Source organism: Monopterus albus, unplaced genomic scaffold (assembly GCF_001952655.1).
Source record: "Monopterus albus unplaced genomic scaffold, M_albus_1.0 scaffold39.1, whole genome shotgun sequence".
In the NCBI taxonomy this organism is placed as follows: Eukaryota; Metazoa; Chordata; class Actinopteri; order Synbranchiformes; family Synbranchidae; genus Monopterus; species Monopterus albus.
Window position 1 is genome coordinate 3,175,494 of NW_018127919.1, and position 24,016 is coordinate 3,199,509.

Sequence of the window (24,016 nt, forward strand, 5' to 3'; positions counted from 1 at the left end):
GTACGAAAACTGGGACAAAATTTCGACTAAAAAAGTCGTTGAAAACCGAACTGTACGAAAAGTAGGGCATACGAAAACCAAGGTTCCACTGTATATACAATTAATTAATTAGCAACAGCAAATACAATCTGAAGGAAACACAATTGTGTTTAAATTTCATAACGAGGATAAGTTGTTAATTTACAGATTTGGCAAGTCAAAAATATATTGCTCCTGAATGCATCAATGAAATGTTCACAGGAAATGTCTTTGTTTTCTGCCAATCTGTCACTTGTAGTGAGCATAGCATTATTATACTTTTATGGTTAAGTGTAAGGTTAAGAAAAAGTGGTCTAATTTTAATACAGAAGAATTCATATGATGTGAATATCTACATTTAATTACAAATGTCCTCTAACCTTAACCAAGATACTTTGTTGGCTAAACATTATCAGACATGCCTGTGGATGTGGGGGAGAACTCCAATGTCTGGTGCAACAATCATGTGCTTTGTACATCCACTATCCACCCCAGCCACCCCCTGCTGCCATTAATAAATGTAGCAATTAATTAATTCATTCATTCAATAGAAATAAAATGCTTCAGAAAAAAAAATCCAACCAGTAATTATGCTACCACCACAAAATAACTGGAATAACAGCTTAGTAATTTGTACCAGAAGCCTAAAATACTGCATTTTAAATACATTCTAAGTGCAGTATATGAGGATAAAACGTATTCAATTTATTTGACACAATCATCAGAATGAAGTTATCTTTACACAGTGTCTACATTTTGCTATATCACTAGTGTGTTTTTGTGATGCTATAGCCATATCATTCAGCACCGGGTCTGGTACATTATGTTGTTCCCATGTGCACTGAGAAATGTTGAACTGACAATGTAGAACAAAGTGCAGTAGGTCCACATTTGCATTCAGGGATTAATAAGTAAAATGGCAAGGACATTTCTTAACAAATGCCTAGATGCTATATGTCAAGAACCAATACAGAACTAGTTCTTGATACCAAATTGTAGTACTGCATCTGTCATTAGAGTTCATTTACTGTGGTGGATCACTGTGCTCCAGGTGCTTGGCCCAGGTTACAGTGACAGTGGAAGCCACATCCTGCCTGCTCACCAGGACTTTGCTTAGCCAATGTATCCTGCGACTCATGAAGCAGTTACACCGACAGAGCCTTGGCCCCATTTGAACCTTGCAGAAGCAACTGTGTCAGCCATGCGAAATAGAGAACAGATGTGGTATATGGGCAGAGTAATATAGTCTTAGGCTGCCTCTGCTGCACCTGATGATAAGGAGCCAATAGGGGCATTTGTCAAATGCGATCAGGTGTGATAGAGGAAAGAGATAGAGCAGGGACAGAGAAAAAGGAAGGGAGTGGGCGACTGAACAGCTTGAGCCCTGCCAAACTCTCTTCAGAGCATCAGCTGTGGGGGACAAAGACCAAACCGCAGGCCCACCCCTATAGCTCTGTTCTGAAAGGAAAATATCGCCGACAACAAACCCTTATCACGCAGGAGAGGATTTCAAAATCACACCACTCTCCATTTCCATGAGGATCTTTAAACTGTGGATGACTTACTGTGCACACTGAAATGTGAGACTCAAAAAAATTGCACCTCAAATGCACAAATTTTCGAAAATGCCATAAGGTCAGATTTTAATCAAAGGTAAGAGACACTCTGGTCTTCATTTCAGTGTGAACTATGGCGCTATCTCCTTTCTGCTGCTCTTTTCTAAGCCTATAAAAAGGTCCACAAGGTCAGAATAAAGGCCAGTCCAGTCCCCTGAGTGGGGCACTTGAATGGAAAGTCTGAATCTGATTTACAATTTGGCCACATGTGCAAGCTGCCAATGACTGGGCAGCCAGCCAGACTCGGAGAGTGGAGGAGTGTGTCAGTGTGGCTGCAGGTAGAAATGAAAGCTGGCCCTATCTTAGCATTCAGAGCACCAAAAAAAAAAGCAGTCTTCATACAGTGACACAATCATATAAATTCATATGTGCTATATATTTAATAAATTCTACAAGTCAGTGTAAATTAAGAAAGCATTAAAGATTAAATCTAGACCAAACAACCTTGGATGAGAGCTTTTGTTTTACTAAGGCAACCAAACCAGCCCCAGCCCACTAGAATCTCCATCAGCGTCAATGACGTGTGTTACACTTCTGAAACTCATAATGACAAGTTTACCTCCTTTATGTAAATTGAAGATTGCATCTCTTTTGCATGTGCTTTACCCTCAAACCAGATGGCAATGAGACAGTTCACTTAAATGATTCCTAATAAAAACAGAAACACCACTGGTGGAACACTTACAATAAACCCGATCTTTTATATTCCCACTTCCTGCTAAAGCAAAAACATTAAACCGATATATGAACATAATTCACTAAAAGTTCCATTCTGCTCATCCAAATCTGTTGCACCATGGGATGGAACTCATACTGTGTAAATGCCATATAGACTCTAAAACACATGTGCCCCCACGTGTTCATCTACATTCTCCTATTAATGTCTAAAAGATGAAAGAGAACTGCCTGAGACAGTCACAAAACAGATGTTAAAATGTCAAAAGCATATAAACAGACAAAAACAAAAACAGATATATGAATTCAATGTAAAGATTAATATTAAAAATTGACCAGTTCAATCAATACTTCTCTGAAACAAAACAAAAATACATAATGTGGTAGGATTTAAAAAACACAATAGGCTGAGTGAGTGTAGGTAATGTGGTCATCTCCAGTGTAGCATGTTGAGGGCATGTCTGCTCAAACACAGGCACTTTAGGTGTGTGCAAACACTCACTTAAATCAGCACAACCAACAACCCCAAATCAGAAACAGTTGGGAGAGTATGTAAAATCAAAACCAAAAATTGAAAATGCAGATGTGTAAATCGTCTGTGCCCAGTATCACATTGAAAACAATATAGTGGCACATTATTTGATGTGATACCTCATCAATTTTTTTTCTCACACCCTTTTTCCTCCACAGCTGGGCCTTGGTAATGCGCAGTAGGAAGTTTTGCATTGTCTTGGTGAAATATGCATGGGTGTCCCTGGAAAAGACATCATCTTGAAGGCAGCATATGTTGCTTGACATTAGCAACAAACGCAGCCATCTCAACTTGTTTTTTGGAAAGTGTTGCAGGTATCAGAAATGATGTGTGTTTATTTTGAACAAAGAATAAAATTGATGAGGTATCACATTAAATTATGTGCTGCTGTATTGTTTTCAATGTAATACAGGACACAAATGATTTTTTAAATTTTTTTATTGAAACAAAGTAACACATTAACAAAACAGTACCGAACATGGGAGACAAGACAACAGATACACGACATTACAAAAGGATATAGAGTGTTTTACAAGATTGTAGTGTGTGAAGTGTGGGTATTTCCAACTTATTCAGTCTTTCTTCAGCAAGAAAGGAAAAAGGAAGGAAAGTAAATAAAAAAAATTACCAATAATAATGATGATAACAGTACTAGAGGTTGGTGGGAATATGTGTGGCCTCAGCCCCAGGTGTTTGGTTCAAGTTAAAATGTGTTAAAATGGTTCCATGTGTCATAAAAAGCTGATAAACTATTCTTGTGAGTTGATGCCATTTTCTCTAATGTGATGTATTCTATCAGAAGGTTGGTCCAGTGGTTTATGTGTAGTGATTTTTTTGATTTCCAATTTTGAAAGATTGTTTTCTTGGCAATAGCTACAGAAATGAGGAGTGGGTTTTGATATTTAATTGGTGGGTGGTCGATTTCTATGATATTACTGAGTAAGCAAAGTGATGGAGAAGGAGGGATTCTACAGCCCAAGATGGTGGAGAGTTTCTCTGTCACTGATTTTTTTAATTTTGATTTTACATTTATAAACTAAATTTAAAAATCCCTTTGTCTCTTTTGTTAATGTCGGTTGTCTCATCCTTTATGTTATGTCCTGTAAATGTGTTATTATTTGTGTTGCAAAAAAAAAAAAAAAAAAGATTTTACATACCATCCCGACTTTGTCTGATTTAGTTGTAGTTGTTAGCTGGCTGAAGAAAAGAAGGCCACAATGCCACATGTGGAGTATACATCAGCACCAGCTATTTAAAAACACACCCTTATGTGTTTTCAATGGGCAAACTGTAGCAGTAAGGAAATGAGATAAAAGCACAACATCCCCATACTACCAAGACAAAGCCTGGAACATTATTACACTACATTCACTTTGTGGTTATGGCTGTAGTAGGAGGCTAATCTTTTTTTCTCTGTCTTGGTCTCTTTTAGAATGTGTTTGATCTGTGTGTGTTTGTGCTTCTTGGTTAAAGCAGACATGCTTCCTCATGCCAATTGAGATGAACCATTGTTTCGGCATGTCACTTCCATTCACATACCATTTCCGCGTTAAACGAGGTTTGAGCCAAAGTAGACACGCCACAAGCAGATGGTCAAAAAGACAATTTCTTTCTGAGCCTGTTTTGTCTAGAAACGACATACTCAATCCAAATGCATACACACAAGAAATACTTGTATCACTCCCTGTGTCCCTGTATTTTTCTGCATGATCTGCTCATAATGTCAAAAACAAATCAATTCCTACAGATATAGAAAGTCTAATGTGTATTGTTTTCATTTCCTTGTAGGGTTATAAATATAAATTATATTCATATTTTTGTATATGGTCATGAGCTAAAACACAGAGGCTAGGTTTAATATGAAACAGCTGTAACAGAGCAAATGAGCAGCTCCTATTGACTAAAATATTACTTTTTTTAACAACACAACCTCAGCTCATTCAACACAGTGAGTGCATTTACATGGATAATTGGGTTTTTGAAGTGTCCTGTCTTTGTGATTGCACACATAAAAATCATATCCCGACTTCAGAAACATGGATAAGTTTTGAGGAATCTGAAGATGCTAGGTGAAGAAGGCCAAAATAAACTGTGATACAGGTGCATGTATACAGGTTTCTGAACATTTCAGACTATTTTCACAGGTACAGCTGCAACACCCACGTCACTTAAGATAAGCACAAACAATGTTGGGTGTTGAAAAGATGGAACTTTGTCTTTTGGTAATAAAATAGTTAAATGGAGGCCACATTGTAATTTAGATGGGAGAACAACATGGACAGTGCAACAAGTCAGATCACAGTGGAAAATTCTGAAGACAAATTAATCTGTGGCCAAACATACACACAAAAGAAGTGGGTCTAGTCCAGCAACTTTCATATTCTTAAAAATGCTGGTCGGCATGCTTATTCACTGTCCTCTTTCCACAGTAGAGGACAGGGGAGTTGACATCTGCTTTCCCTGTCCAGTAGCTACTGGTGATACATGCTCATTGGACTTATAGCACTGTTTAAAGCACTGAAGCACACTCAAAGCACTTTCACACTTATTAACAGATTCACCCATCCACACACCGGTGGGACAGCCACTGGGAGCAACTTGGGTATATATTTCTATATATATATATATATACACACACACACAATATATCAACTCCAGGTAACCAGTAGGTATTAACATTAGCACACATATACCATTTTTCATTAAAAAAAAACAAATGGGCCTAAATACAGTTACCAAACATTTTCCTAATACAGGCTATTCACACTGAAAGCCTGGAAGCCATCATTAACCAGGCCACTAGTTTTTATCATGTATACGGAGATATGCGTATCCAGATTTCTCTGCATTTCATGTACTGTAAACACCATATGTCAACTATAATCAAAACCGGGATATTCTTAATAATGGGGATACTCATGTCCATGTAACGCATTCATTGAGTTGGCAGCTGGAAGACTTGCTGGCAGATGATTTAATGCAATCAAGCCGTCACTTGAGCATGATACCGCCTGTCCATTTTGTGTTCACCTCATATCACGTTCAATTGAAATTCTAATCAAATCACATTTTTTCAAAGCAGTTTGAAATGAAATTCTGGCTTTATCCCCAACATAGCACCAGCGACTAACATACCCACTTGCACTATGACACTGTCTGCTTGCTAAGGTTTAAGTTGTGCTTCCAAGTTCAACAAATCTCCTTTTGGGAGCATGTGACTGCCCTCTGTGCTGACACTAAATGAAAAAGGCAAAGCACAGACAAGCTTGCAAAAATGTTAAGTGATACTAATGTGGTCAAGCCAATTTGATGAATTTAACGAAACAAAATTTCAGTTATAAACAGCTGACTTGACCTAAAGCACTAGAAGGAGAAATAAGATGTGATTTATCTCAAAAGAAAGTCAGGTATGAAATATACATGCAGAGGTTAGTTTTTCAATCAGAACTGAAATGTATATTCAGTCTTGTACTGACACACACAATTTCAGTGTACATAATTTTATTTTAGTGAGTAATTCATCTTTCAAATGGATGACTGCTCCTTGGTGGCTTTTACAATGTGTGTTCAGCTGGAGAGACTGATGCTGGGCTGGGAGTGGGCTTATCAAAAACAAGTTGAGGCAACCCTCCAGGAGGCAAAATGGAAAGGAGGATAAAATCCCTGTTTCTGCTCAACTAACCATCAAACCTAATTACCTGTGGATAGGACTTATGCGCCACATGTTGGGTTCAAAGTATCCTGATCAGGAAGTGACTTGGGAGGAAGGTTCGGTGTGTGTGTGTGTGTGTGTGTGTGCGTGTGTGTGTGTGTGTGTGTGTGTGTGTGCGTCTGGTCAATGTGTCTGTGACCAAAAGATTAGGCTGACAGAGAAGCCTTGGTGCGAGATCTTGGCTCTGTGCCATTAGTTCAATCAAGCAGACTTTTTTTAGCTTTTAGACAATTCGACCAAAACCCTGAGATACCACTTCAGAAAATAAGCTAAAGATTATTCATGGCATGGCAGATAAGATAGGGATCTGTTGTCACTCTCTAGCATCGTATGCACATCCACCCGCTCACTACATTATTCTTTTCTAAGGAGCAAGCACGTTGTTTAGAAAGGCATAGAAATCACAGTAAATCAAATACAGAAGTCAGCATAGCAAAGGTAAACATAATGTAGACACCCACAAGTACAGACTCTCTAGCACTACTAACAGCATTTATGAAAATGCACTGCTTTATAAATTAGCTTAAACATAAGACATAACACTCTAATCCCAACCTTATCATCACCTCATAACACAAGAGTGGTTTCTGCTTTAACAACAAGAAAAACTGATCACCTCAATACACCTCGAGTGCTGTTGGCATTACATATCATTTATCTTTGCACATTTCTTCTAATATGTTTGCACAAATGTAGGTTTATTTACAGTCATTAGATATTCTGCATGGTACAGTACATGTATGTTTAGGTCTCTACATGTTACTAATAACACATGTACAAAGCTCAAGTACAATTGAGCTTTTGTTTTTGTTAAGCTTCCATCAATCATTGCAAAACAAGCAATAAACAGCAATAGAGCTACAGAATTTGTTTACTACTACATTACCCATTCAAACCTGGCTGCTATTTGTTTAAACAACTTGAGAAAATCTAGTGCTGCCATGATCAATGTCACTGATTACATTGACACTGAAAATGCACTGACATCAATATACTTAACCAACATACATTTTTTTATTAACTTTTAGAACATGGTACAGCTGTACCTTGTTCCTGCCTTGTTTTATACAGTCTATGGTTCATGCATGTGGTGCTTGTTGGGACAGGTAGGCCTAACCTTTTGGAGGAAGAGCCATTATTTAGATTAATTGATAAAACAGTAGATAGATTAGTTAATATGAAAATTGTGGCATCCCTAAGATAGTTTACATACCTTTAGAAACAGATGAACAGAATAGACTAAAATTCAGCCTAACATATTATCTGTGTGGTATTTCAAATGTGGGTATTGCATCTGATACTGATACATTAGTTTAATCAAAGAGGTCTAGCGGTGTGGCGGGTAGAGCAGTCATCTCCCGAACAGACTGCTGAAGGGTCGAATCATGTGCCTGCAGTCCACATGTGGAAGCGTCCTTGGGCAAGACAATGAACCCCCCAAGTTGCCCATGATGGCCCCTTGGCTCCAAGCGAAATTTCATTGTATGTGTCACGGTGACCATAAAATAAAGCTGCTTCTTCTCTTCTAGTGTGCTACTCACCAAAAGTGTAAGTATGAATTAGATTCCTTAGTTCCCCTGCATAATGTTGTAGCCATGATCCACCTAAAATAAATACTTTGATTTGTTCTATTAACTATACACACATGTGGTGGCTAAGTGGACTCATTTTAAACTCATAAGCTAATATCAGGCAGTTTACATCTACAACATCTGAGTAAATGTTCTGTGCAAAGCTCTGTGAAGTATGGGAGATGAGGACACATTTATTTGACACAGTGTGTGCTGCCACTATAAAGTGACAAATTAACTGACACCCACTTTGTGCATACACTTATGCACTGACCTCAGACCTAACAAAACCACAGATGAGCTGCTCTAAATGCAGCTCTACATGATAATACAACACTTTACAGAGGCTTTAGAAAGCTACATGTCAGCAGTTTTAACATTTTGCCAGCAGCATAGCTCTAGGAATGGCATATGTTGGGTGCTCCACCACTTTGGATTGGAGTGAAATATCTCGCCAACTCCTTATGCTCGCCAGAGGATGAATCTCATTAACTTTTGTGATCCCCAAGTTTAAATCTAGCACCATCAGCAAGGCAAAATTTCACTTATTTAATAAAGTATGTCAACATGTAGTAGATGGATTAGCACAACATTGTGTACACACATGATGGCTCCCAGATTATGAATTCTAATGACTTCTATGATCCCTAGACTAATAGTCTAGCACCACTAGGTCTTCCATTTGTCCACAAAAAGTATCTGTGAAAATGTTAGCATGCTGAGATTAGCATTTAAAGCATAAGTGTTCCTAAATGCATAGAGCTGTAAAGTGACAGTAAATTCTTCTTGTATTAACAGCAATAAAGAAATTAATGCTGCCAAAAAGAGCAAACCTTTTCAAAAAGTTTCTGAAAAAGAGCTGTATAAGAGATAAAACAATCAAACCGGCTAGAAACAAAACTACTAAACTGAAAGTTCTGTGTTCATACATTTTGCTGAAACCACATTTTTCATTCCAGCCACCCCAGTTTGTTTGGCCTACTTATTCTGCTCCAGCTAGCTAAATATTACAGAATGTAATGAGTCTGTCAGTACCAATGTTGAGTTTTGCAGCTGTATCAAAATCAGCAACAAGCAATTTCTAACAAGTATATTTAAAACAGTAGATGACTTTAAGCTTTTTAACAGACCTGGGGACACCCAGACACACACACACACACACGGGAGAGTGGTAAGTGTTTCAGATAAGTGAAACCTTTGAGACTTCATTAGTCCTTCACATCAAACCAGAGCACATTGTGTACACTTCCATGTAAGAACATTCAGTGAGTCAAGGCTATGCAGTGCGTGAGAGGCACTCATCGCTCTATGAGCTGGAGCTGCCTGTGGACCTGGTCACACTGCAGTAGGTGGCTGAAGAAGCACAGGCAATGGGCTGTATGAAGTTATTTTTCAACAGATAGACTGAATTTCCATTGTGCTATATTAAAGGCAAGACATACTGTCAGTACTGTGGGATGACAGTCAGTCACAGCAAACACTTGTGGCAAAGTATGATTTCTTCACTTTCATTTAACGGCAAAGTTTCATTTTAAGTATGACGAGGATATCATTAAATCGACAGACGCAGCTTATTTTGAAACTAACATTCAGCAGCACATCTTTTTGTGCAAATTGACAGTCAGGAGAAACGCTCTTGTTTTTTTACTGCTTTTCTCTAGATAAGGTACATATTCATTGTGAAAGAGCCACTGCTGGAGATGGCAACGTTGTCACAAAGTTCCATCTACTAGCACATTAAACAGTTCTGCTTTTCTCTTTACTGTATACCTCTAAAATGTGAATAATGCATCAGAGTTCCCTTTCATATTCAAGTATTTCTATTGTCATCACCCTGCTGTTTAGGCATGTGGGATGAATCCATCCAGAGGGCTGCACAAAAACCTTCAGCAAATCTCTCAAGATCTAAAAAGCTGCGTGTGTATCCACTCAGATGTACAGGGAGCATTGTGCTGTGTCATCATTTGGGCTGTACTCTGTCAAGTGCCTGTTCTCCAGGTGGTGCTGAGTCATGGTTCACGCTCACTGGTTTTCTTGAACTCTACACTGGGGAATGTGGAGCTCTGACAACCCTACATTAGGAAAAACGTCTAATCATGAAAAAAGGGTTATTGGGGTTGAAAAGCAGTTTAGCATCGTCTTCAAAAAGCCTCTTAGATGAGAGCTAAAATTTGACACAACCATTTTGTTTCTCTTTTGTCTGCGACATGCAGAGATACAAGGTCTGCGAGTCAGGGGTCAGCATCGGCTTTCATGGAGCTCAACTCAAATATGCAGGCAGTCTGCCACTCCTCAAACATGAACCATAGCAAGGGCATATAATTAAGACAAAATATGACATATGCATTTTTATGTAAATATATAATTATGAAAAGAATTTAAAGAATGAATATGTAGATAGGGAATCAAAGAATTTTCAAAAGATTTTTCAACATATTCATTTTCAGCCACCTACCGCAAATATTAGGACAAGTATCCACATGATAGTATAACTTGGGATGGTGACCACACTGAATCTAACCAAACACAAATTTGCTTATCTACTTTTGTACTCTCAGATTTTTAGAGTTTGAGCCAATTTTGAGTCGAAGCCCCACAGAACTATTTCATGTTTCGCACTAAACAAAACATGATAAAATGCAGTTTTCTAGCAAGCATTCCACTTTCTCTCTTGAATTACTGTTCTGTCATATCATTCTTTAGATCTCACATAAAACATATACAGTATCAATACGAATTTCTCATCCTCTGGGAAATAAAACCTTCTTTCAATCTCAGATGTGTTCTCCCACACAGGATTCCTAGATTGCAGTTTGCAAGGCTGAGGTGGAGGCGTCCACCTTCACACCAGTCTGATGGTGAGACTGCTGCAAATTACTCATGACACTTCCTCCGATGACATTTTTTAACGGCTTTCCTGTTGAATGGCATCTCTACCCCCCAAACATCCATCCACCAACACCCTCTCCCCAACACACATTAATTCCCCCTGCTATGCGTGTCACAATAGCACAGCAGAGATTGCTGCCTCCTGCTTTCTCCTGATCGACCCTTTAGAGCAGGTGCTGGATCTGATCCAATCACAGTCAATCTTCTTTAAGCATTTCATTCTTTAAGCAGAACAGGGGCTCAAAATTCCATCATTCAATGACCCGATCAGTCGCCGATAACACGATCAAGCCAATCCTGGCTTATCCTGAGGGAGCCATTTCAGGAGGGACAGCTGGGAGATGAGACTACAGACCTACAGAAAGGTGTCAATCTCCTCTGATCCACAGCTCTCTTTGTGAGCTGCCTATACCGCACAACATCAAGTTGCTCAAGGAGACCGTATTTCTAAGGATCAGCAATAGTCAAAAATGTATTTGATGTTTTTTTAAGTCTAATCCATTAAATAACAATGCAGTAAAGACACTTGCATTACTACACGCTCACTCTCTCATACTTAGACAGACATGCACACACAAAAACCGATGTGAATATTATAGCTCAATTCTTCAGCGGCCATTTAAAAGCTACTCTATTGAAAATGCTGCCGGGCCACTGGGCAAATAAAGGTCAAGGGGGATATGAAATAGTTTGTCTAACTGGCCCTTTCCCTCCTGTGTGTTCCTGCAGCCCCACGCTTGTATACACATTCATAGCCAATTCATTTATATTGCTCTGCCCTTCTCACTGCTAGTCTCAGTCACTAACTACAAGTGACTGCGATGAGATTGAAGCCTCGGGCTAAATCTCCACTGCAAGGCACATGCTCCATCAATGCTGCTCTGATCACTCCATATAATCACTTGAACCACACTATATCCTCAACTGATTGGGTGAGCCGCAGCAGAGAGGAAACAATCACAGAATGTCAGCAGATGATGGACACCGAGATGTTGCAGTAGTGGTCACTGTGAGCTACCATGTAAATTGCATGCAAATGTGCACCTGCACTAGCTGAAGGAGTGGAATGAAGGACTGTGGCCTTTTGATTAGGCTCTTTTAGCTCATATAAAGTGTATTTTTCTGCATTAATTATCCATGGTTGCTATTTCAGCCAATGAGCATGTTACAGTTGGGTCTTTGCTTTCTTCAGTGCTCCATAGTGCATTTAATGTGCACATTAACAGACACCAATTTAACCCTTGTGTATTTCTTGTCAGTGTAAAAGCTTAACTGCATTGTCATTAAAGGATTTTTTTTTATTCTGCAGTCAAACATAAAACACAGAAATAATGATATAAATGTCCATTAATGATTATTGGTGATTTGTAATATCTGCATTTAGATGCGCTTTGTAAGGGTAGTTTCAAAAAGCAGCCCAAAAGTGCAAACTTACAACATTAGAATGATGCAAAAGTACATTACATTATTCCACAGATACTTCATTATACAGTTTAGTCTGCTAGCGTTTCCTGCCATTTACAGAATCTAAGGGCACACAAAATGTCAGCCATGGTATTAGACTACCAGAGCCCCAGAACAAATTTCATGCACCTACTAAGGAATCTTCCTCTGGTGTTTTCATAATTTTAACTCTTTGTCTCCTGTCCTCTGCTTCCTCTCAGGGCAAGTATGAGACAGGTACGCAGATGCTTCTCTGGCCAGAGCTGAAACACAACAGAAACAGCACACAGCTGCTGTAGGCTGAGGGAGGACACTTTTGATCTCTTTCAATCACCTCACTTGTCCTTCAAGTGTTCAACAGATGTCATCACTCGTACTGTCACATCCACTTTTTAACTGTAAGACTATTGTCTCATCCTAGGGCTCAGTAGCGAACTTTGTGTTTCTACCTTTATCCCTCCTGATCCCAGTGGCAGTGAACAGGTTAAGCTCCTCCTCTTCCTCAGCCCCATTCAGCTACACCTCCAAGATCTGGCTCTAGACCAGTGGAGCATGAGAACCAGGACAGCCTGGACATAAAGGGATGATTGTGGCAGGCCAGTGACATGGAAGCAAGTAAACTCTGACAAAACTAAAATCAGCTTCAGGCCAGCACAGCAACGCCCAGCCAATGGACATGAGTATAGAAACTGAGTCGGTCAGTAGGAGCTGTTTCTGCTCAGACAAATAAGGCCCCCACTATGGGATGTGCTCAAAGCTGATTACAATAAACCAATGAGGAAGCATTAGCTTACCCAGCTAATTATGCCTTTAACGATGGGGAGAGCTACTTTCATGCCTGGGCAGGGCTCTGCTGCTACATCACATTCAAATTTATAAGGTGTCATCACACCAACTCCCATTTCTAATCAAGTCCTTGCCTCAGTGGAACATTTTGGGGTGGTAGGTGTTTAGTTAACAGGTGTTTGATTTACTGGAAAATAAGAGGGCATTAAAATTGACACCCACATCTGCTGTTTATTAGCTGCCCCTGACCTTTGACCTTAGAGCAAGTCCAGAGGGTCTAGAGTGGGAAATGACAAAGACTTTACCAATATGATTAAGATCAGCAATATAAAATCTTTTCACTGCATGTTTCTACACAGAAAGGGGAAAGGGGAATGCATTAAATATGCTTACAAATGACCGTCTATATTGCAAACATAACATTATCAGATAAAAATTATGATAAAATGTCAACTAGTAAACTCTATATACAAGCTGGAAAAATGAAAACATGATCTTTATAAGCTATCATCATCTTTTTTTACAATATGTAAGTCTGCACAATAGCACATAATAATAGCACAAACAGCACAATGATTAATTTGACTTTACTGCAAGACAGAAATAGCAGCAGCCTCCAGTTAAGAGTCTTTGCATATAAAGGGAGGCCAGGCAGTGCTGATAAGATTGTCTCATCTGGCTTGCAGGGCTTAGGTGCAGTGTGCTGTATTAGGAAAAAAAAAACCGTAAGGCAGGCTGTGGCTACTATTAGGCAGGTAATGGGATCCATCCGAGGCGCATTAGAATCAGTCAAACACACCCACACTTCACTTCCATTCAAATGACCGTCACAATCACTTCAAATACCCACATTATGTGTGTACTGTAGGCAACAAAAAGTGGCTCTGACTGTAGAGCAGCTCCTCTGAAGTTCTGCCAAGCTCGAGCATGTGCGCTTTCCTAATGGTGACGGCTGGGAGGGTGGCAGTGAGACTGATGTGCATGAGAGCTGTCAGCCTCCCCCCATAACAAATGCCACCTCTCCCTTTGACAGAATGGAGACAGACGGGAGGGACTGAGGTGGGAGAGAGGGGAGGTGTGGAGGTTACGGACACCCAGCTGTTTCCCCGCCACTGCCTCCCAACCACTGCCATCTCTGTAGACCATATCCTGCTAATTGGCCTACGCTGCCTAGCACAAAATGCACACACACACATAAATACAGCGCTTGCTAAATAATATTACTGAAAAGGCTTCCTCCCAGTGAGAAAGAACATTTGTTGGTGCCTTAAACTGTATTTTCATAATGATTGATAAGTGCTTTACACCATATTTCCCAGAAATATAAATGACTAGCTGCCCTGCCAACATGCTGGCTAATGTCCATCTTGACATGCACAGGCAGACAGGCAGCCAGAAAGACAGACTGATGACTGAGACCCATACCAAGATTCTATGGAGGGGAAACTGAATTAATTGCTTTTCCTTTTTGTGGATAAGTCCTCAGAGTGGTGTGTATGTTGCGATAATGGTAGGTTGCGCTGACAGGCAGGTTATTTAATAAATCCCAGGATGTGTAAAGCAGAAAGGAAGGATATGCACAAAACAGAGTGAAAGATACCCCTTTTTACTGTGTATCTTGTCTGCCATAGCCCACAATATGTACTCTGATTTCCTTTTTGCGGAAGACACTCAAACCTGCTCATACACACACACACCCCTAATCATGCACCCACATAAATACACTTAATCGGTGACACACTCACGCATGGCGAGAGCAGTACTGCCGACACATCCAAGCATGCACAAGTAGGCTATAAAAGCGCACACAGAAACATGCACAAGATCTTGCTCAATCAGTCTGATTTGTTTGTTTCCTCCTAAGCATTTGAGGATTCCTCAAGAAGGAAAAAAAAAAACCTTTGTATAATCAAGTCAATTATGTCATTCAATCAAGTCGAAAATCATTTCGAGTCCTTTCTCAGATCCATTGATTGCAAAGTCGTGCTGAATATTTGCTTGCTGCATTCTACTGTGCAAATAAGGCATCTTTATTTAGAACGGCAGGCCATAGTGAGGTCTTCAGTGCCACTTTCACTGGAAAAGAGCAAAATAAAGTCCTTCACCTTGCACACTTTCAGTCAAGAAAAGAACACTGGACTTTTTAGGGAAGAGCTGATTGCATACTGTCTCTGGGAAAAAAAAACTGTTTCTATTAATCCATAACAGCTCTTTTGTCTCCTTCAGGACATGGTACATTGTGTGCCCATGGAAAATCCATCCTCAGTGAAACTGTTTAAACTCAAGGTCAAGTGCTGATGTTACAGGGACTGTATCAGCTGAAGGTGACCTTGACTGATGTGGAATACGACATGAGGGAAATGGATCTCTGCTCAGTGTGAGGAAATTATCTGTGAAATGCTGCCACTGTATCAAAGCCTGTTTGTGTGTACACATGCCGGTGTGCACATGCTTGAGAGCGAGAGAGTGTGTGTGTGTGTGTGTGTGTGTGTGTGTGTGTGTGTGTGTGTGGTTTGCATGTCCTTGTATAAAAGGGGTGCATATATGCCTCGCTCAGCTGAGGGGTATTGGTCATGAAAACAGCATGCAGAAACTGCTGCAGCAGACAGGAGCAAACAGCTGAATGGGACCTTCTGGCGAATGAAGAGGGCATGGTTTATTCTTTCAGAACACACTGGAACAATCCGTCACAATATCAGAACTCTAACTTCGATTCCAATACCACAATATATTTGGTTTTAAAGTGATACTACCACAGACAAGAAAAAAAAAACATGACTTGGTTTTGGTTTGTTGCTGAGGGGTTTAGTCATGGCAGCTGGTTGTCTTTACTTGTTTGCTCTGTAAGCAAAATCCATGTTATTGATGAGGCATGGTGGGCTGTGTGAAACTAGTGCCATATCTTCAGTTGTTTGCTTATTGCAATAGAAATGTTTTTAGTGTTCCTTCCAGAAAGCAAGTGAAAGTGGAGCTTCAGGCTGCTCTTAAGGCTCAAATCCGGGGTTGCCAACAGGAGTGCCGGTCATGTGGTCTAAATCACAGTGAAAATGACTGAGTGACACTGGGTGCTGGACACTGACTGTGGATTGAAGCTTTAGAATAAATAAAATGATAAAATTAACAGTGTTTTCTTAATAATGATAAGATATATTGTAATTTGTTCAACATCTAAAAACACTACATGAAATTCCAGCCACTGTCATAACACAATGCAGGGTAATAAAAAAAAAATATCTTACCTTCCCAAACTGTTCAAAATACTGCTTCACATCTTCCACTACTGTATTGGCTGACAAGCCACCCACAAATATTTTCTTTGTTCTTGTGACCATCTGTGAAGAAAAGGGCGAGAAGGAAAGATTAGGGATGAGGCTTTCGACGTACTGCACAACACCTTAATGAGGCTTCAAACAGGTGAGCAGCACCTGGAGAAGACAGAGTAAAGAAGCGAGGATGCATTGTTACTAAATGGAAATAAATGGATTCACACAATAATGTTTCAAAAACACTTTAGTATTACAGTGCTAGTAAAAAGCAAGGTCACACACGCTGAAGGTTTTGGCAAGAAAAAATACACATGGCCACAAAAAAAAGCAGTTCTGTAATTTTCCCTTACATTACAAACAGAAGCTCTAATCAAAACAAACTGTCAAAGAATTAGAGACCTCCATTTCATCTTTTCTGTTTATCTTTACAAAACCTAAAAAAACAACCAGAGAAATAATTTATGTACTTTGAAAGAACAATTAGTGAGTGCTGGAAGATGGAATCAGAGTGCATTAAAGCCTCATTTAGTTTCAAACAGCAAGAATATTAAGGATTATTACCCACAGCATCAAAAAGGACACACATATCTGCTGCAGGGAGCACATGCTAAATTTAGGCTGACAAATTCTAAACCATAGTAACAACTCAATTCAGCGTCCCATCTGTGTGGGACTAGTTTTTTCTTGCATACAAAGTTGGACCAGTTAACAATTAACAGCAAACTTAGAAAATGCACAAATCTGTGCAGCTACATTTAACAACAGTACTGGCTTATCCTAAACCTAAAACCAAGACCTCTGAAACATCTGGTCAGTGCAGGTGTTGCTTTTCCTTGCTGACATTCAACATTTAACCAATTAACTTGTAAATTTCACTTTGTAAAGTAATACTATTACAGGTGGATGTGTTTAATTCATAGGTATTCTATAACGCAAATGTGAAGGAATAAACAGTAATACTGAGGCTTAAGCACACTTCATATCTTTATGGCATCTGCAGTGTTATTTTGGATATGGCTTTGTCCTGACCTCACTCTGCAGTGTGCAGCTGCTCGAACACTGTAGACAGACTTTCACCTCAGCCTGTTTCAGCTGACCTCTGGTAAGAGACGTACAAAGGTGATGACATGTCAAATGATTTGATGACAGAATGACAGTTTTGGTCTGATCCACAACTCTTTGTCTAGTTTGTGGGAAACAATAAGACTAATGGTGTGGGACACTGACTGACCTACAATGCCTGTTTGGTCAGCAGCACCGTAGATTACTGTCATCCCATATATAATCTCTAATTGTCCCCTATAAAACACCCACTCTATGCTCCAGCTTGAGGATTTACTGATATGATGTGGCATGTATTGAAACTGGATGCACTGCTCTGTAATCTTGCTGGCAAACAAAAAAGGAGCAGAAAAGGCAGCACAGAAAGTCACGGCTCTGATCTCCCTCTGCTCGCCAGAATCAAACACATAATAATAACAATAATAGTAAATGGAGAAGGATGGGATGCACAGCAAACAGCCAAGGAGGTTGAAAGAGTCTACCTTGATCAAAATGCTGACCAAAACACTTCAGATCGATGAAAGAGGCTTAACACTGAGAAAAAAGGAGCAACATTCAGCTCGAGCTGAAGTAACCATCTGTCAAGTGCTTTCCAGGTGCATGCAGTCTCACAGGCGCATAGCCTGCCTATATGCACACAGCCTCCTACACATGGGCCCTCTATTCTTAGAGCTTTCATGTTCTTTTAATTATATTGTTTTACCTCAAATTAAATTAAGCCAAATTTTGCAAAAAATACAAAGAATGACGTATCCAAATGTGATTTCCTGAATTAAAAAAATACTACTGCATGCCAGAGATCTGCATTTATTCTCCTACATAACGCCAATTTAATGATTTCATTTAAAAGTGAAAGAGAAAAGTGGCCTGTGCATAGCATGTATTCAGGGCTAGAGGTGCTGACAACAGCAAGATGAATAAAGTAGGTGTTTAGAAAAAAATTACCACAAGGGTTTGGGTTAGCAACTGCAAACCCAGGCAATAAACATGTAATCATAATAATATGCTGTTATATTACACTGAAAAGAGCAGTGCTTTTTGCTTAACGTTTCATCAGGCACAAAAAAAATACATGTGATGGCTTAAAAATCCAAACAGTGTGTAGTGGTAAGAAATGGCATACAGGTATGCATAACAGGCTTGGCCATCTCAGACAGCCAGTGTGCAGTAGGTGCAAACTTTATTACACACAAATACACCCTGGAACAGTACACACTAAATAAACTGGGTGGTTTCAAATTTTAGTCTGGACACATATAACTATGTTTGAAAGGCTTGAACCTTAACCTTACATTTAAATCAATGACCAGCCACCCGTCACAGTCCAAACATGCTAATCTAAGCATGTCAGCATGGTAACTGTGACCTACCAAAGTGCTGAACGTCACACATGCTGACACGTTAATGTTAGCATGTTCAAATGCTGACAAAGTAATATTATGGTACATGCTAAATGTTGGCCAAATGCATGTTAACATCCAGGAGTTCACAAGCAATGTTACCATGGTAATGATCACCTCAAAGTACAGCTAATGAAGCACACCTGGGGCTGACAGAGCATGGCTTAGACTGAGCCAAGTCACACAGTGCCTGGCAAGCCGAAGTCTATAGCAAAACAGAGTATGGTGTCTCCTCTAGTGGCACCACCGGGCTGAAGTTTTGTGGGGTTTTTGCCCTGTTGTTGTTAGGGATCCAAGAATAGCAACCATTTCTCCATCCTTCATCTAACCAACTATTTAATCTCCTACTGTGTGATGAGCATTACTGTACAGGTTTACCAGATGGCCTGTGGCAACAGTGCATATTTTCCCTACTTCACAATATCTGACTACTTGTGAACATGAAAAATATCACCGGGCTAGTTTAGGGTTACACACTGGCCAAGACCCAGCAGCTGCATCATCCTCTACCTCCCTCCTCCTCCGAACATCCTGCCATAGGCCTCAGGGGTTATCAGCCTTGGATGCCGCCGCCAGCAACCCCAAGCCAGACATCTGCTGATAAACTGGCTATGCAAGTATTTATCAACATCACTCACTTTTATCATTGCCAATCTAAGTAAAAAAATAAAGAAGTCAATGTTCATCTCTGCTTGCCTCTTTACATCAGCTGTTTGCCCAGTGTCCCTTCTGGACCACCCATTCCCCGGACATTATTCGGCCTTGTTCCATCAGGCTGCTCAAGTTTTCAGTCTTGTCTTTATACTTTGACATATCTGCCCAAAAGGTGATGGGATTGCTTGAGCGCTGGTACAACACAATTACTCTATTTTTCTCTTGTGTCCCTCAGTGCCTATGGCTATACCATTTGGCTCTGACAGTGACTGATAGACTAGGAGCAAAGGCCTTTTAATGATTGTCTCATCTTTTATGGGGGTTTGATACATTTTACCAAAATTTAACAAAATGTATGTACCAGTCTTCTACCAGGTATTGCAAGAACTACAGCTATTTTCCATGTGCATATGCAGCACGTGTAATAACACCAAACTGACTGGATGAAATGACCTTGGAATTTAATTTGACATAAATCGTTTTACATTTTAACAAACACGTTTCCTTTTTTACCAAGTCACACACAATAACAACCCCCAGGGAACAGAATACTCCCTACAATGCATTTACAGCAACATTAGTTCTGACCATTTGTGGTGTTTTAAAAGTCTTTTTCAACACCATTTCAATTTAAGCTGACAGATTTAAAAAATGGACCACCCTTCAACCTAGTTTCTCCTGTAACCCAATTTTTCAAACATTCAGTTATTTCTGCACATCCCTAAGAGACAGTAAGGAAAATTATGATTGTGCATGAGTGAGTGTATGTGTGCTTACACATTTATGTGTTTCTAATTTCTTTAGCATTGAGGCTTTGAGTGTGAAGGGCTGCAACAATTACTGCCCCAGTGAATTACCATGATAATAAAAGCCCTGCCGCAGATACACACAGAGAGACAGGGAAAAATGTAGAAAGCTTATGGTGCACTCTTCTTGACACCTGTTAGCAGGTTTTTAAAATGACATGCTGTATACCTCTAATAGCATGACCTTTTCCATGAGGTCATCAAGAAAAACCCAAGGTATGTAATAACGCCTTACTCTAGCAATGAAGGCTAACTCTAAACCACTGTAACATTTCCAGAAGTCAGAAAGAGACTGGTTCAATTTTGTGACTCATAAAAGAGCCATAATGGCATCTGCACCATCTTGCTTTTAATAAAAAGCACAACTGACAACATCCATCTTTTTAGAGCTTAAACTCTGCATTAAGATTGTGACTTCAGTGCATCACATTCTGCTTTTGACAAACGGATGATTCAAGTCAAAAAAGCTGTTGAGTAAAAAAGGCAGAAGAAAGGAGAGCTACTTGGAACTAGTGTTCTGAAGTCAGCCAAGTAATCCAAGGAAATATAAAAAAAGACAGTTCTCTTTATTAATGGACAAGAAACCTAGGAGAGCAACAAATGAAAAAATACCAAGGCACTCCACTTTAAAACAAGTTAAAATGCCTTTACTTAAAGTGGCATGTACAGTGAACAAAACAAAGTAACTTTGATGCATTTCGGCATCGAACCTTCTGTAGGAAGTTACAGCATATGGCAAACAATCCAAGTGAACATGCCAATTCAATTAAAGGCATTTTAGCTTTTTTAAACATGGGTGCCTTGGTATCTTTTGGTTGTTTGTTTGTTTGTTGATCTCAAAAAAGCTGCTCCTTTAATTCTAAATCGCAAGTAAACACTGACACACAGTCCATATTGCAGAGTGGGTGATGATAATTTTATGCTGTGTGGAGAACATAAGCTATTTTCAGTTAATATTTTAAAAAATCAGGTCATGTAAAAACTGTCCAGAAAGAGCTTGTATATACATAGATTCTGTTTTTTAGAGGTGACATGTTTGGCTAACTTGGCAACAGAGACATCTACACTAAATGTATAAAACTGCAGACAAAATATAAACACACACGACACATCTGCTGTTTGGCTACTTGAGCGCTCCCCTCTGACTCACACAGCAACAGAACAAACCTGAGTATCTTATGGGCCATGCCAGGCAGGTAATTATCAAAGTCACTCCTGACGGGTTTTACTTTGATAATTCTGAGCTACTGTCTGATTTGCATATGTGGTTGTGTATGTGTGTAGCTAAATACTGTCTTTCCTCCTTTCCTGACTATGTGTAAATAATGCAAATGAGTACAAATCCTTCATGCTGTCCCTGGTAGGCTAGTGGTTAAGGCGCAAGCGCTCTCGCCGCTGTGGCCCGGGTTCAAATCAGGGTTGCGTCAGGAAGGGCATCCGGCATAAAACACGTGCCAAATGTCAACATGCGAGTCGTCAATGTGGCGATTCGCTGTGGCGACCCCTAAACGAAAAAAGCCGAAAGTGAGTCTTATTACAAATCCTTCATAAGTATAGTATGCTATAAAAGCAAGGGAAAACTAAGGGAGTCAAAAAAGATGAGCCTGTAGCTAATACTGAAACATTACTATTATGATTTGTGGAAATTTGTGGAACCAACCTACTGTAATTCAGCTTCTGTGTTGGCCCTACGAAAAGCTATTAGTGCTTTGAAAACTGAGACTACAATGATAAGCTGCAAATGTCATTAACTCCCCATGCAGGATAAAGAGAAAATGTATACAGTATGAAACAATATTAAAAAAATAGGAGCGAAGTAGGCAGAGTGGAAGAAACTATGTGCAAAAAATATTATGCATATACTGGAATTTTACAAAGACACTTCAGTTCTGATGCTATAAAACCATTCTGTGAATTTCATTCAGATAAGTGATAGAATCCATCCATCCATCCTTTAAGGCGGTGAGGGCGGCTGGAGCCAGTCCCAGCCGACATTTGGCGAGAGGCGGGGTACACCCGTCTGTCACAGGGCTGACACATAGAGACAGACAACCACTCACATTCACACCTACGGGCAATTTAGAGTCGCCAGTCAACCTAACCTGCATGTCTGTGAACCAGACGGCCTCTGGAGAAAGCAGGTGCAGGGAGAACATGCAAACTTCACACAAAAAAGCAATGGTCAGCCCCCGGGGTCAAATCCAGAGCCTTCTTGTTGTGAGGTGGCAGTGACAGTGATGGACAAATAGTGACAGGAATTACATGGTTTTACTGAAAATTTGCAAGCTGACAAAAATTATGGGTGAGCGGAGGGGACGATGAAAATGTTCCTAGATTACAGATTAATGTCTTCACCTTCCCCTGTCCTGTCTCTCTTCTACTGCAATATGAAGCATGCATGCCCCTCAGCTTTTCAACATGTATTTCGACTGTGCCACACTATGAAGGCTGTTTTCATACTTTACAATGGTCATGCACCCACAAAATATCCATCAGATGGATTAAATACTGCTTGTTAATATTTTATTATTTAGGGGGATATCTACAAAGCTGTGTGCTAATTACAGTGTGTGCTGTAAAATATAAAACGTCTTTTTCAAGTTGCCATGGTATTTACTATGACTACTAAATGTAAACGAGCACAGCTGCAGTTCGTCTGATTTGCACAGTGGGCACCAAACTAAGGTTTGATGGTGGATTGTTATAACACGTGTTGTGCATGTGCATGGAAAGCAATGGAGAGCAAAAGCAGCTTTCTGCTGTCAAACTTAGAGCAATGATGGTAAAGAACTGTAAGCATTTAGTTGTTCCAGAAGGAGGTTAGTGAAAGTGCCCTGACAGAAAGATCAGTGGTTTCAATTAGTTACAAAACCTCAGTATGGGAGGTTGATAGTAAAACTTTTGAAGCTCTTTAAAAAAAAACTCTTGTATTACAGTCTACTTAATAAGTAGCTAATACTGTCTGCCAGACTGTAGCTGCTGTGAGTTACCAGAAGGAACACGTTTCTTTATAGTTGGGGAAAGTAGATATAAATACAAATTATGAACATGTCATGTTAAAAGATCAGCAAACACTAGTTAGGCCCTAAACACAAAGTTGCAACTCAAAGTTGGAATCCAGTGACATTTGACCCGATCACTGTTGGTGTCAAGAAGTCGACAGATGGATTATTCATTGGGTCTGAATTACATCACAGATATAAGGGTGGTGATACAGTTCTAAGGTGACAGCATATTCGTCCCACTGGGCCGTCAGGTTTCACTTTTTAGAATGTCAATGGCTAGGACAAAGGTGAATGACATATACTTTGTGACACTGCTAGACTCAGTATTTCAGGTTGTCATTTTTTATGCATGTGTAGACATACTGTATATATGTAACCTGGAGTTCTTTCTTTAAAGACTCATAGGTTTCAGAGCTTTCATTTCTGCCATGTTGCTGATTAAGTGAGTGTTCCTTATTGCAAATTTGTCAGTGGGTCTTTCAGTCACCACCCACCCTTCCCCAACACTCACTCTCTCTCACACACCGTTCTCAGAGCCAGTTCTCAGGCGGGTCGCTGAGATCACACATCCAGCTATGATT

General features: G+C 39.8%; 1 protein-coding gene across 10 annotated transcripts in view; it reads right to left on the reverse strand.

Annotated features, from left to right (window-relative positions):
- The window catches only part of msi2b (musashi RNA-binding protein 2b), a 246,554-nt gene that overhangs the window by 149,156 nt on the left and 73,382 nt on the right, over positions 1-24,016 (reverse strand). For all 10 annotated transcript variants that reach the window (XM_020599039.1, XM_020599037.1, XM_020599038.1 and 7 more), the window contains exon 6: positions 16,482-16,574. In XM_020599039.1, the coding sequence (XP_020454695.1) occupies positions 16,482-16,574 (93 nt within the window). The remainder of the gene's footprint in view (positions 1-16,481; positions 16,575-24,016) is intronic.